Source organism: Mesocricetus auratus, unplaced genomic scaffold, assembly GCF_017639785.1.
Source record: "Mesocricetus auratus isolate SY011 unplaced genomic scaffold, BCM_Maur_2.0 Super-Scaffold_100020, whole genome shotgun sequence".
NCBI lineage: Eukaryota > Metazoa > Chordata > Mammalia > Rodentia > Cricetidae > Mesocricetus > Mesocricetus auratus.
In genome coordinates this window covers 5175986-5191171 of record NW_024429201.1, presented here as the reverse complement: position 1 = coordinate 5191171, position 15186 = coordinate 5175986, and the positions used below count along the sequence as shown (strand labels likewise).

Genomic DNA, 15186 nt, shown 5'->3' with positions numbered 1-15186 from the left:
GAAATGGGAGTGAGGGGAAGGTGAACGTGTAATTACCTACATTGCATGCTGATATTACCTTACTGGGATTCTACCAAAGTTGTCCAGGAGAATTCTGGTTTCCTTTACAGTCCCAGGTGATGAGGATTACTTAGAGAGCTGGAAATCATTGCAGGAAAGTTCTTAAATTTGTGTCGTGTTCACGTTATCCAAAGTGTCTGTTTAAACACGGATTCTTGGATGTTGCAGTCTGTGATCTGGGTGAGTGATACAGCAGTGGAACACATTTGTAATACATTTCCAGCCACACCGATGCTTCTGGTCTAGGCATTGTGCCTTGCTTGTGTTTCAGAATTTCAGTCACCATGCCTTGACTTTGTCAGTGGCAAGGGGAGCTGGAGAAGGCACAGCTAGCTAGTGTCATGCTGTTATTTGGAGAAGGCACAGCTAGCTAGCTTCATGCTGTTATTTGGGGCCATTCTGTGGCGGTCTTCAGTGTCTTCTGCTCTGTGACATGAGTTACATGCCAGGTATCCTGAATATCAGACATTTACATTTCAATTTATAACAGTGACAAAACTATGATAATGAAGCAGCAATGAAATGACTTTCTGGCTGGGGATCACCACAGCATGGACCGTATTCAAGCATGGCAGCATTAGAGGAGAGTTGAGAACCACTGTAGATGCAGGAAAAAAAAATTCAGGACCAGTCTGTACAGAGCAGAACTAGAATTCAGAAAGAAGAAATTTTAACATAGACTTAAGCATGGCCTTTACTAGAAAGAGCCACACTTTAAAAATGGATAGCCAACATCATTCAAGTGTGGGTGTGGGCTGCAGTACGAGAGGGTGGATGTATGTGTGTGTGTGTGTGTGTGTGTGTGTGATTAATAGTAGCCAGATGCAGGACTGTGGTGTCTTCTGAAGTTTGGTTGTTCAGAGCAGTTTTAAGGTGTGTTCTTCCCCTTCTTTTTGGTGAGATCACAATGTGGTTTCTGATTGTGGTAGACAGGATTGCAGCTGATAAGGCAAAGCCATAGGTCACAGTGATTACACAAGGGAGTTATACAGTTTTTTTAATATTAATTTTTGAAATTGTAAATGGCTTAAAAGCTAATTTGTGAGATTCCCAGAAGATTGTAGGTTTATGCATGGGAACAGAGGGAGGCCAAACCAGGCCATACATGCTTGACCATCAAGCATGACTCCTTGCTTTCTAAACATTCATATTTGAAATATCTATATATAGATGGAATATTATCTCTATGTAGGCAACCTTACTCGGTGAGAGACTTTAGCCAGTCTGTGGGGGTGAGACCTCCTTCCCTGTGCTGTGTCCACTTTATTTTTACTATGTTTCTATACTTTGTTGTTGGATGGATAAGTTGCACAAAGCTCATTTTGATGATTTCTCCTGGGGCAATGATCTCACGGAAAAATCTACTTTTGGGGTCTCTATTCTTACTGCTTTTAGAATTATTCAGTCCCTGTTACCTGCAGCATGGACTCAAGCCCACAACATTGTCAGCTGTGGAATCATTCAATTGATTTTGTTGTTGTTGTTGTTGCTAGAGTAGAGATCTATCAAGATTTGGACTTTTTTTTTTAAACTGGACTCAATTTAAAGGCACAGTTTTGATTTTAAAAATGTTTGTGGGTATGTGAATTTTTTTTCCTCAAATTTCCATGGGAAACAGTACATCTAAACCTCTTCCTTACCCGGACTTTAACTTTTAACTCTGACTTCTTGCTGGAGTCCAAAGTTATTGAAAAAAGCTTATTTGCTGTAGCCAGAGACCTGAGTCCTTGGGGAATGAATACAAGAGATATTTGGTGGGAATATATCTAGTCACTAGCCTTGCCAGTTGGTTCCTTGGCCATATTCTTAAAATAGAAAAATGACAAAGTATAGCTTTGCCAGGACGACATTTGTTCTAATCCAGAGAATATGTTTTTAAGTGTTTGAAGGTCTCTGCCACAGGAATCTTGGTGGTACCAGCCAAGATGTCTGAGGCCCAAGGATGGCAAACCCCAGTGACCATTCAGTGTTCATGGGGGGATTCCAGCAAAATAGAAGCTGGGATTTGGACATGTCTGGGCAGGTCTGCTGACTACATAGGGCAAGCATGCCTGGAGTCTATTTACATAACAACTTTTGGCTGGAGTAGGATTGTGTTGTGCTGTGGATGGAAAGTAGGGTGGGACCAGCAGAGACGCGTCAATCTTGGGAGCTAGATTTTTGAAAAAACAAAAACCAAAGACCAAAAAAAAAAAAAACCCTCCTTTAATAAATTATTTTCACTAGTCAACAGGCTTCTTTCTAACCTGATAATTGCATAGTTTATTTTGGCATATTTGATAGCTTGTGATCTATAGCCTCATGCAGATATCTGAACCAAAATTAAAGAACATTGACTTTGTTTGCTTTACTTGCGAGAATTAAATTAGGTGTGAATAAAAAGATACAAGGTACCTTTTGGGGTTTAGGAAAAGTTGATAGGTGATTTCCTTTTTTATAAAACTTCATAGGAAATAATATCTCCAAGTCTATTTTTGAAAATAGTGCACCTTTGCTATTGAACTCAGAACTGTTAAGTTTTGTTAAATACCAACATGTATAAAATACTTAAATATTATATTTACCTTCCCTTCAAAAATTACGTATGTTCCTGCTTCAGGCCCCAGTTGGTATCCTTTCTCATTTAATATTATTATTGAGTGATAATCACAATGGTATTTTTTCTTTAGCTAATAGAAATTATGACACTAGGGAGGAAACTTGTTTACTGTTGGTTTGGGGTGCCAGCCCCTGAAATCAGCACTTTATAGATATATATATCTCCAGTCTTTTAATTCTCATGACATTGTTGTGAGATAAGCAGTTTCACTCTCCTGATGTCAGATAAAGAAACCAAGATCCAGGAAGACTGATTGAGTTGTTCACTTTGTATGGCAAACAGTGGGGAGAACAGAAATGTTGGGCATATGGAATGTTTTTCTCTCATTTTTAAGAAAAGACTAAGTTCCATTTGGGAAATTTATTTTTCAGAAATTCTCTTACTGCCAACATTGCTTATTTAAGTCAAATTACTGACTCACTGGAATTGCTCTACAGGCTTTTTGTCATACCATATCATATTCTTAGTTTTTTATTACATTTATTTATTCATCTTGTTTGTGTGTTTATGTGTGTGTGTGCAGTGGTAAGAGGACAACTTTTCAGGGTCAGGTGTTCTCGTCCGCCAACCTGGTTCCAGGGATCGAACTCTGGTCATTTGGCTTGGCTGCAAGTTTCTGAACCCCCAGGGTCATTTCACTGCTGGCTGCCAGAGGTTTTACAAAATGTCTTTGTGTTTTACTTGCTTCCCTGGAGAATGCAGAGATGTCTTCTGTGTCCTTTTCCTTGCTGAGAATGGCTTTTTAAAGTTTTAAGTTTTCATTTGGATGTATTTTTCAAACATACAGGAAATATGATATTTAGTGCTATCAAAAGTGATAGCACTAAGATTCCTACAGCTTGTCTGTTGGCAGCATGCTCTATCTTTTTGTGCTGTCTTTCAATATGCTAGATATGAAGACTATGATAAAACAGAGAATACTTTCAAAGTAGCTTAAAGATTATGAATACATTTTGTTCTTCCCCCTAAGTACCTCTATCCTTGCTGACTGTAGGCCTATTCTTTGACATAATTACAGTAACCAGTTTTAGCGTATTTAATGTGGATACAGGACTTTTCACTGAAGAATATTCCATGTCTGTGAATTAACCCAGTGCGCCTTACAGCATTTCTCTCCTAGGTACAGTCTTGCAGGTGCCTTTTAGTTGTCTGTTTGAAAGTGTTTTCAATTAAAGCAGATTTAATTTTTGTCATCCTTGAGGAACCATATTCCATATAGTATATAAAAATCTAAATTTGAGTGACATTTGACAAAAATTGGGCTTTGGACTGATTTTTCATTATCATTTCATATTTTGCAATTCTGAAGGATTAGGATGTTATCAAACCAATATGAAAATTACTAGCAACTGTTTCTCTTAATAGCACCATTATTAGATAATGTTTAAGTTCCATAGTTCTGAGTCATAGTTGAAATTCCAAAAATAATAATATTAATCTTTAAAAAGAAATTTCTAGGGTTGGGGATGTAACTCAGTGGTAGAGTGCTCACCCAGGGATGAGCTCTCTTCTTCCTTTTCTTGTCTGTGTGTGTGTGTGTGTGTGTGTGTGTGTGTGTGTGTGTGTGTGTGTGTTTGGGGTGAGGGATGCTAATGAAGCTAATGTAAGATGAGTGGGAATCATGCAGCTCTGAGAAGGAACTTGAGATACAGGTGTCTTAAAGAGGCATTATTGATACTGCCAACTGTAGAATACAATTTTACATAAATAAACCAATGTTGTTTAAAAGGCAAGCTGTCCGATTTACCAGACCTGCTTGCAAAGTGTGATGCTTTTACCCTGATTGTCAACGGCAGCTTTAAGGATGTGTAGCATCCCAGGGTGAAGCCACAAACTCACTTCAGGAAGGGTCATGAAACTGTGTCTGGCCAGTTCCCTTTCTTCCTGAGAGACTCGCCCTAGAGAGGCTAGAAGTTTGTCTGCCCTGGAGAATTTATGAGCCTCTCCTTCTTAGGGTTAATGGCAGTGGGTTAGATTTCTGCACCTGCATTTCCCCCTTTCTTGGGAATCTGGGAGACAAAAATTCTCCAGGATCCTGATCATTAAATAAGTGCCTACCCTTGTTTCTGTGTAATATCTCCTTAGGTGACTAGTTGAGAGCCAATGGCCTCTGATGGTAATTTTTGTCATCATTCATAAGAAAAAGGGATAAACCAGGACGTTGGGATTTGAACGAACATACTTGTTTATGCTTTTGGCTCTTTGCCTCCAAGTTTTCTCCCATCCAAGTACTAACCAGACCCGACCCTGCTTAGCTTCCAAGATCAGATGAGATCGGGCATATTCCTGGAACTAGGTCTTGTAGACCAGGCTGGTCTCGAACTCACAGAGATCTGCCTGCCTCTGCCTCTCGAGTGCTGGGATTAAAGCCTTGTGCCATCATCACTGCTCAGCTTCACTGACATTTTTAACATGCTTAGGTTTAGAATATAAAACACACAATGAACTAAAAACCTGTGTTGATGATTTATGTATTCTGGTGTATTACAGAGACTATTGTTTCTATCCCAAATACCATTCTGAGGTTCTTCAATGTATCGTAAAACTACAAAATATTGACAGGCTTTCTCCTACCTTGTCATTATTCACTGTGAATCATAGACAATATGGTAGAAATCACCCCTGCTCTCATCTTACCATCACTATACTGCCCAGTCCAGTATGTGATATTGGATTTTTGACTGTGCTTGTCAAATATGCATCAGTCTGTTTCTACTTTTCCTTGTGATGTACGTGATTGTCTCTTTTTTATTTTAAAGACAATTTGATTTTTGTGTATGTCTGTGTGTCAGAGTTTGCACACTTGCATGCAGGTGTCCAGCTGAGGTCAGAAAGATCATTAGATCCCTCAGTGTTAGAGTAATAATGGGCAGCTGTGTACTGCCTGATGCAGGTGTTGAGAATTGCACTCTGGTCCTCTGGAAGAACAGCAAGTGCTTTTATCCACTGAGAAATTCCTTAGCAAGTTCTGCCTTTTAAATAATAGGAAACATGCTTTATTTAGATGAGTTCAGTAGACTATAGCAGGTGCCTGGCTGTGACAAGATAGCTAGTTCTAGTAATGAGGTATTTATTTGTTTGTTTATTTATTTAGGTTTTTCAAGACAGGGTTTCTCTGTGGCTTTGGATGCTTGTTCTGGAACTAGCTCTTGTAGACCGGGCTGGTCTCAAACTCACAGAGATCCACCTGCCTCTGCCTCCCGAGTGCTGGGATTAGAGGCGTGTGCCCTCACTGCCCAACAAGGTGTTTATAGACACTGTAATATCGATATGCTTCAGGGAAAAAGTCACATCTACAGTGGCTATTGACACATACCTGTCCTGAAAAGAATTGCTGGATCTCTGATCCTCTTAATTTTCCAGCTCCACTGGTTTGTGTCTTTTTTTTTTTTTTTAACATGTAAGGCTGGTGAGATGGCTCAGCAGTTAAGAGCACTTGCTACTCTACCAGAGGACCAGGGTTTGGTTCCCAGCGCTCATATGACAGCTCACGGCCATCTGTAACTCAAGGCATAATAAAACCCATGCAAATGAGGTAATTTAAAAAATTGATATATTTGTGTTTCCCTGCATGTGTATACCATGGTTATGCCTAGTGATGGATTCTACAGAACGGAAGTAACAGATGGTTGTAAGACTTCATGTGGGTGCTGGGCACCAATCCTGCCTCCTCTGTAACAGCATCAAGTACTCTTAACTGTGGAGCCATCTCTCTAATCCCAATCTGTCATTAACAAAAAAGAGGCCATTTGATTTTTAAAAATTGTGAGTGTGAGTGAGCATGCACATATGCACACGCACATGAGTGCAGGTGTCCCTAGAGACCAGAAGAGGGCACTGGACCTATTGGAGTTGTAGTTAACTGGTGGCTGTGAATCACCTGATGTGGGCTGTGGAAGCCCCAGCTTGGGTTCTCTAGAAGTGGACGGAGTACACACTGTAGCCACCCTTTCAGCTCTGGGTGATTTGTATCTTACCCCACTTTGCAGCATCTATTGCCCTCAGCATTCAATATCCTTGTATCATGTATATTTTTACTCAAAGGCCAAAATAAGTAAGTTGCCACCAACAGGAACTGAGACCATTGGCTTTTTAATTTTTTTTTTATTTTTTCACTCATCGTTTATTTACAAATACACATTATAACTTTTATATACATTGCACATTTACATGGTAGAAAAGTACAAAACTATATATTTAAATGAATTTATATTTAACTTGCCATGTTTGAAAATATAAAATTGCATCAGAAAAAAGTATTATGAAAAGCAAGAAACTTGAACTGATAAAGCTTTGATGGAACTTTCAGTGACACATTGGTTGAAAAAGAACTAATTGAAAAGGTACAGCCGACTACCTCAAAGGAAACACTGAATGACAGGTTGAAAGTATAACTTTCACCTTCCTTCAGACTCCTGACGCCCACATCACCATGTCTTTGGATCTGTAACATCATAAAAGTACATTTCTAGAATTTTAATGCCGTTCGCTCTCATACTCGCTCACAATGTTTTCATCAGAACAAGGGAACGGAAGCAGACGTTTCCTCCAGGATGCATATCCTCTGTACCTGAGGCAGAGTTACAGTGCCTTTTGGTCAGTCAAGATTCCTTGTAAACAAAACCCGAAGGATCAGGTATGTACAGAGTAGGCAGCTGAGAATCCAATAAATAAACATGACAGGAACTGACATGCAAATTTGTTAAAAAGTGGAGAAGAGTCTAACAGCAGTGAAATGAAGGGAGACAGATGAGTGAGTGAATCGTAAGGAATGGACTTCAATGGTTTACAAGGGGGAAAAAAACGGTTTTACTTTACAAGCAAGAGACCTCACAATAAATAACAACTGCTCTTCCTTTCACGAATAAATTTCTTCAAAAACAAGGTGTACAGTCAACCAGACATTTTATGTATAAATTATAAAACATGACACAGTATAAATAAACGTCTACAAGTCTCAACTATAGGCCTCATCCAGTAGACCACAAAATGACAATCTCTCCATGCCCAGTGAGTAACAATGTGGCCCGGGAGAGAGCTTTAGGACAAGGTCCTTTCATGTATACTTTTCCCCCCAAATAAATAAGCATACACTTATTTACATTATGGACAATATATTTTTTCTTTTCCTTATTTTCTTTTCTATCTTTTTTTTTCCTTTTTTCTTTCTTTTGTGGTGTTTTGTTTTGCCCAGAGGCTATGTCAACACTGAACACCGGTGGAGCATTTACCACTCTAGAATGGAAGAGATAGGAAAGTTGTAGTCCTGGTCTTCTTCCTCCTCCTCCTCCTCCGTGTCTTCCGAGATGGCTAGATGGGGGAATACAGGGGGAGCTGTTGTTTAAACATGGATAACAACAGCGCAGAAGCAGCTCAGTGTATGTTTTCAAAGCCCTCTGACACAGCCACATTACAGCGTTGCATTTTTACATGACTTGCAGTGTGATGCTTTTGTTTTGTTTTGCTTTTTTTTTTTGGCATCTGCAGTCAAGTTTACTTAAAAACAAACAACAAACAGACCACCATAATCTATGAAGTCAAAATTGCAGAAAGTTCTGAAGAATCAATGGCTCAGGTTTTACAGGCAGATTCCTGAAATCAGATAAAAAGCGCTCTTGTGTTCTAGGTATAACTGCTTTTCTCCTTAATCCAGAGTTAGTAGCGGCAACAGCAATGAGCCGCAGCCCAGGTGTGATAATATAAAGCTGTCTTTGAAAAAAAAAAAAGCCAAAAGAAAACAAAACCCCCACAAACTTTTGAAGCAGATAGTTTAGATTCCAGTGTTAATGAAGCACAGCAAAGCAGAATACTAGAAGAATGAGTGTCAAACTGGAGAGAGGCTTTCATAGGCAACCCAATGGAAGGCCATCAGGTGGTTCCTAAAGGCCAGGAAACACTGCAGAGTTTGGCTGAGGATCAATGAATTGCTGGTGAAATTTAGCAGCTACCTAGCTTTAACAGACACAGGTTTACACAGCCAGGTCTGCGTGCTTTTTAAACTGTCCGTTCCCCAGGGCTTGTCTGGAAATGCCTTAAATTGCAGCAAGGTTAAAAATCACACTTACAGTTGCAAGATCCGGAGTGCTTCACTTCAAGCAGCACGCCAGAAGAGCAGGCAGCTTCCTTCATGGCACACTCGCTGGCATAAGTGGCGTTGTCACTGGCGCAGACCGGCTCATCCGACTTACTGTCAGGGCAGAGCTCATCACAGAGAGAGCATCGGCCTCGGCCAACCTTGAAATCCCACAGGCATTTTTTTCCACCACCACACTGGATGTCTTCACAGGACTTTGCTTCTAGGATATAAGACACCTGTGATGAGCAAACTGAGTGTCTCATTTCCTTTCTTCTTTTCCTTCATTCCCTACTCACAGATACACATATTATACATATTATCACTGACTAAAAGGGGTTAATGAAGGTGTTAAATTAAATTGCTTTGCAATCACACACACACACGCACACACACACACTGTGGTTTCTTACATCTTATTGACCTGCATTAAATACAATATTCTGTGGGACACAATTTCACAGCATCCTTGAGTTAAGATATGCATCTGATTGCTTCCTATAAGTGGAATTAAAAAAATCAAATTCCGTCAATTACTGGAATCTGATAACAGGTTTTAGGACTGTTAAGTAATTATTTTTCGCTTCCAGCAAGTCTGGCACTTTAAAAAAATGTGTAAAATTGTGTGAGTTCTAAGTTTTCTAAGATAGAAAACCATTTTCCGCTTCTTGCTGCTGTGCCAAAGCATCTGCAAGACAATGGTTCCTTAGGAGGAATGCTTTAGTTAAACAGTTTTCACTTAAACTGAGGGGAACTTGGATTTGCTCATTGAATAACTAGCTCCACACAATAAGAACAGCTACATTTTCTTCCTCTCTCTCCCTCTCTTTTTCCACAATCCAGAATACCTACTGATACATTTCCCCTCATAGGCTAATCCAATCGATCTGCCCAGCAAACAGGTGGCCTTCCTCAGGTGGCAGGCACTAGAGTAAGTCACTCCATCATTCCCACACAGGTACTGCTCAGAAGAGGCCGGCTCTGGGCAAATCCGATTACAGGTCACACAGTAGGCATTGTTCGTCTGGTCTACCACACAGGTGGAGCTGCCTGGACAGAGAACATCCCGGCAAGTCTCTGGAAAAAAAAGAGAAAAAGGAGGGAGACCTTTTAGTAGGTACCTTCTGGTCCTTAGGGCATAAGCGGTTGCCATTATGAAGGAAATCATTAAAGCGAAGCATCCAGATTTTAACAGGCTTTTGGGAGCCCGGCTGTTTCCCAGAGGGCCAGTGACTCAAGGCTGGCTCCTTCATCACCCTTTAGAGTTACAAAAGAGCCTCTTTATCTGGTACCACTATTCTGATCCCCGGGTCGTTTATGCAGACTGTACTATCCCCCTTGGGTCTTCAAGAGTCTATGAATGTATAAGATACTAAAGGGTGGGACCTACTTTTACATTTGCCCTGGTACTGGACTTCCAGTTCCGGCTGCTCTTTACATCTGGCCTTGAGGAGTGCACATTCGTTGCGGTAGGTTTTCCCATCCAGCCCACACACTGGACCCTTCCAGGTGATGTTGGAACAGTCTGGGGCACAGACGCAGCGGGGTTTATTCTTCTTGTTCATTCGGCATTTCTTTCCAGGTCCGCAGTCCACGTTCTCACACGTTTCTAGGAGTTGGGAAGAGGCAGGGATTCAGACCAAGGCCAGGCAGTAGCGGGATCACATGGGGGGGGGTGTGGAGTGGTGGTCTCAAGCGCCTTGGGCAATCATGTGTCCGAGATGGAGGGCCCCAGGCTGTCTCCTGGAAGACTGCGAGGGATGGGGGCTGGGGACCTCAGGCCATGATGTCCTGTATCCAAAGTCTCTAAGACCACACTGATTGGCGGCTTTCACTACCACACTCGGGATAAGAAGCCCGAGGACCGACCTCGGCCGACCTTGCTTTGCCTACAGTGCGAGCTGGATTCCACCTCGCTCACTCCACCAGGGAGAAAGATGGTGAAACCTAACAAAACTCTGCCAGTCCTAAGCCCCAGTCAGACAGTGGGAAAGCTGAGGGCAAGACGCCCTCTACTGAGGGCCTGCCGCCGAGGGAGGAGAAGGCCCACCTTTACAGGGGATGCAGTTGGGGGCGCCCCCGTTGAAAATCATCCACTTGAAGAGAGTATTGTCGTTCACATCCTCCTCGGTCCACGAGGTGCTCAGACGGCCGGTGCTGCAGCACTCCTCTTTGCTCAGTTCTGTCTTATACAGGACCTGGCAGCGGCCGTTCTTGGCTTGGCGGAGCCAGCAATTCCCAGCTGTGGAGAGACAGGGATCAGGAGGTGAATGAGTGGGCAGTGGGGTAGGGGAAGGAAGGGGGCTGGAGCCGGGCAGAGAGAGGGAGGGAGGGAGGGAGGGAGGGAGGGAGGGAGAGAGAGAGAGAGAGAGAGAGAGAGAGAGAGAGAGAGAGAGAGAGAGAGAGAGAGAGAGAGAGAGAGAGAGAGAGAGAGAGAGAGAGAGAGAGAGAGAGAGAGAGAGAGAGAGAGAGAGAGAGAGAGAGAGAGAGAGATCACCGAGTGGGAGGTGGGCTAAAGCAGCCAGCGCCGCAGCGCCCTAGCCATATCAATGTCAGTTACCAGTGACCCAGACACAACACGTGCAGCTTGCATTGACTTTTACTAGACTGTTTACTTTTATGCGTCCCATTTCATAACCTGCAGCGGCTGGGAGAACGGATTAAAGAACCTGACAAAAACAGGATGCGACGGATGTTTTTACATGTTGGTTTCATGTAGGCGGTAAGAGAATTATTTGTGACAGGGGTTAAGAAAGTAGAGAGAGCAGACGTGGAAGGGAGGGAAGGAGGGAGCGAGGGAGCGCGGGTGGTGGGAGTAGGGAGAATGAATATGAATCTTCAGAAACAGATCAAGCAAAAGACACTTGTGAAAAAATGAAAGCAAAAAAAACCCCACACAAACAAACAAACAAACAAACAAACAAAAAACCCCAGCCGGGCCCAGCCCGGATCTGCCCTGTGCGGCCTCGAGGCGCAACCCGCCCGCCCGTCGGGCCCGTTTTGCAATCAGTCAGCCCGGAGCACGGCCGCAGCCACGGCGATCTTTCGAAATCTCCGAGGGCTGCTTTCCCTGGCGCCCACGTTCCGGCACCCAGGCAGCGCCCCTATCAGAAAGGCGGGCTGCCCAGCCTAGCGTCGGGCAGACGTCTAGGGCCAGTGCCCGGGAGGGCAGCTTACAACACACAAAACCTTACCACTCTAACATGCACAGCAGCAGTGCTAAAGGGGGAGCGGTGGCCAGTGGGTCACATACACCTACCTCATGTCTACCAAAAACTCTTTGAAAATATTTTTTTTCTCTAACCCTTTTCATGGGTTCGGACTTTGGTCAACATGTTTCTCATGAATCACCAAAGTGACTGGAACAACTGGAGCGCAAGCTGCATGGCCACCACTATTAAAAAAAATCCTGGCCGGAGACTAATTGTTATAAAATAAATCCATTTTTAAAATTTAGAAGATAAACTTCCGAAATTTGCTCTTCAGTCCACGTAAGAATTTAAATCGCTCGTGGGCTGCTTATTGTTTTACAGAAAGTTAGCAGACAGGAATGAGGCAAAGTGGAGAAAACTCTAAAGTACTTAGAACATTTAGGGCTAATAATTTGGCTTGTCCTTTTTCTTCTCCTTTTTCGCGGGGCTCAGGGAGAGGAGTGGAGGAGCATCCACTAACACTACCCCCCTCTAAAAATTTCAGTACCCACATTTCCAAGTTTGGGCAAAGTTTCTGAAACCACGTCCCCCAGCCACCAAGAAAATTCTGTATCTCCCATCCCCCACCCCAAGTCATTTTTTAAAAAGTCACCAAAAGATATGGAAGGAAGATAGGTTAGATCGTTAGTAGGTCGACTACAGTCTCCAGGCTGTTATGGATGCTCGTCCTTCTCCCAAGCCAACCAGAGGAGATAACATCTAAAGTCATTATGACCAGAACTTGGAGCATCTATCCCTAACTGCTGAGGCTCCAGCTCACCCACTCACGCCTTTTCCTTTTTGAGGATAACCGGACTCTAAACTCTGCTCTCTATCCTAAAGTGTCACCGCTTCAGTCCTTCCCCCCCCTGTTCCTTTCCCCTGGAGTAGCTGAGCGGTTCCAACATCTTCCGAGAGCAGCGTCGGTCAGAAACAGACCAAGTCGAGACGACAGAAAAGTAGAACCCCTGCCCGAGCCGAGCCTCCGGGTGCATCCCCTCCACTCACCCTGGGCGCTGCGGTCCTCCATGAACTGGCAGAGTAGCAGCAGCAGGAGGCAGAGGCCGCCGGGCTGGTGCCTGGCGCAGACCATCCTGGGGCAGGCGCAGGGCGAGGAGCGCGGCGGCGGGTGGCTCGGGTGAGCGGCGCGCGTCGCAGAGGCGAGCGGCGGAGGGCGCAGCGATCCTGGCGCAGCCCCGCGCTCGCCACCGGCCGCCCGCGCGATTCAATGGACGTCAGAAGCCGGGCGCAGCCGCGCTTTAAATCTAGACGGGGGTCTTAAGGTTTGAGGTGGGCGGTCTCCCAGTGTGTGGGGCTGTGGGAGGGCGGCCGCGACCGAGGGTGTGCCGGCTCTTTGGGGGTGGGGAGCTTTTAAAAGTTCAGTGTGAATCAGGTGACATTTCCCACCTTCTGGAAACCCTTCCCAATTATCTGTCGGAGGTGCCCGAAATCAAAGAGGCAGGAGGGGAATCGCTGAATTCTTATTTGCGTAGAAGCGGGAGGGGTCGGCCACAGGGGCGGGGGCTGGGGGCGACGCTTCGGGGTTGGAGAACATCCACTTGAGCCCTGCACGCCGCTTGGAGCCGGCGCGCCCGGGGTGGCGTGCGAGTGTGTGTGTGTGTGTGTGTGTGTGTGTGTGTGTGTGTGTGTGTGTGTGTGTGCGCGCGCGCGCGCGCGCGTGCGTGTGCGCGTGTGAGTGAGGACACTGGAAGAGGTAGCCGGCGGAGCGAGCGGGACCCCGGGAGTTGGTCCCCGACACCTTTGCTCCAGGGCTCCGGGAGAGACTTCTTCAAATGCCGCAGGATCCCGGAGCTGCTGAAATGCCCCGGGGGACAGTTTCAGGGTCCTCCCCCCTGAGCCTTGGCGCGGGGTCCCGGAGACGTTTTTTGTGTCCCGGGGTCTCTTACGTGTCTTACTTTGCGGCCACCGCGCCCGCTCCCCCGCCCCCCCCACCAAGTGCCCCCAGCCTGGAGTGGTTGCTAAGAACCCCGACCCCGGACACCTTCCACGCCGGCGGAGCGCTGCCGAGACGCGGCCCTCGGTCTCCACAAGTCAGAGGCAAACAAAAATGTTTAACACCTCGGAGCCGGTCGCCCCCGGCAGTCTCGCCCTCTCCCTTTCTTTTCTCCCCTTTCACTTCGCAGCGTCTGGAGTCGCAGCCCCGAGCGGGGGCGCCGACGTAGGCGGTCTGCCCCCCTCCTTCCCCGCTCCGAGACGCCCCAGTTTCTGTCCCGAGTCTCAGTCTCCCTGCCTCCCTCCCTCCCTCCCCCCTCCGTCTCTCCCTCCCTCCCTCTCTGCCTCATATTAAAAAAAAAAAAGATTGCACCATGATATTGAACTTCTGCAGCCTCAGTTTATTGAGTGCAATGCCTGGCATTCTTCGCCGAAAGTTGGCGGGTCTTCTCATTTATAACATTTTTCTGGCACGGCTGAATGAAACTGAGGAGGCGATATTTCCTTTTATATAAAACGATTACTTCACGGAAAATGCTATATTGTTGATTTCAAAGCTTCCTTTTAAATTTCTATTCTTTTCGCTTCTGAAGCCCCAGCGACAACAAACAGCGAACTATGCAGACAAAATTTCTTAGACATTCTCAGGTCATTGGGATTTGTTGTAAGGATTTCAAATTCTCCCTTCTTTTCTACCCCCGCCCTACGGCCCCCCCACCCTCCTCGGGTCCTCCTCTCATCCTCCCTCCCCCATCTTCCATCACCCTCCTCCCACCCCCTCCACAACTGCAAATAACTCAGTGATAACAGATTTTTTTCCACCAACTGCAGGAGATAGTGCTAATCTTTTAATAAAAGATCCCATTACAATGGGATCTGTCTGGACAGACTATAATAGATCCCGAAATACAGCCGTGCTAATATTAGAAGACAGTTGTTTGGGTGCCTCTCAGACGGGCCCAAGCCCCCCTTTGAAAGTGGGCATGAATCACAAAGCCCCGCGGCCGCCGCACCTGCACCGCGCGCATTCGGTGCAGCAGGCTGGTAAAAACGGGTGACCTCGCCGCCGCTTTTCGCTTTATAATTACAGTCATGAGGACGCGAGGAGAGGGGAGGGGAGTGGGTGGCCCGGGAGAGCCGGCTTTTTGCTCACTTTAGACGGCTCTGGGGCTCCACATCCTTCTTAATCTTTCCAGATTCATTTTGTCTGTTTCTGTCTGCCTGTCTGTTTGTCTGTCTCTTTCCTCTTCTGGCTTTTCCTCCCTCCTCCCACTTCCCTCTCCTCTCTTTCCCAGCCCTTCCCGGCTTCT

General features: G+C 45.2%; 1 protein-coding gene across 5 annotated transcripts; it reads right to left on the bottom strand.

Annotated features, from left to right (window-relative positions):
- Window positions 1-7120: 7120 nt before the first annotated feature.
- Fst (follistatin) lies at window positions 7121-13466 on the bottom strand. 5 transcript variants are annotated; one of them, XM_040729043.1, is made up of 6 exons: window positions 12932-13466; window positions 10783-10974; window positions 10123-10341; window positions 9585-9809; window positions 8725-8952; window positions 7121-7993 (listed from the first exon to the last, which is right to left on the bottom strand). In XM_040729043.1, exons 1-6 carry the CDS (start codon window positions 13014-13016, stop codon window positions 7887-7889), a joined length of 1056 nt encoding a protein of 351 aa, XP_040584977.1. In that variant the 5' UTR covers window positions 13017-13466; the 3' UTR covers window positions 7121-7886. The 5 variants fall into 5 exon arrangements, with proteins under 5 accessions (XP_040584977.1, XP_040584976.1, XP_005082828.1 ...); XM_040729042.1 differs by having other exon boundaries at window positions 8725-8955; window positions 12932-13455; XM_005082771.4 differs by having other exon boundaries at window positions 7121-7969; window positions 12932-13455.
- Between the last annotated feature and the right edge of the window lie 1720 nt (window positions 13467-15186).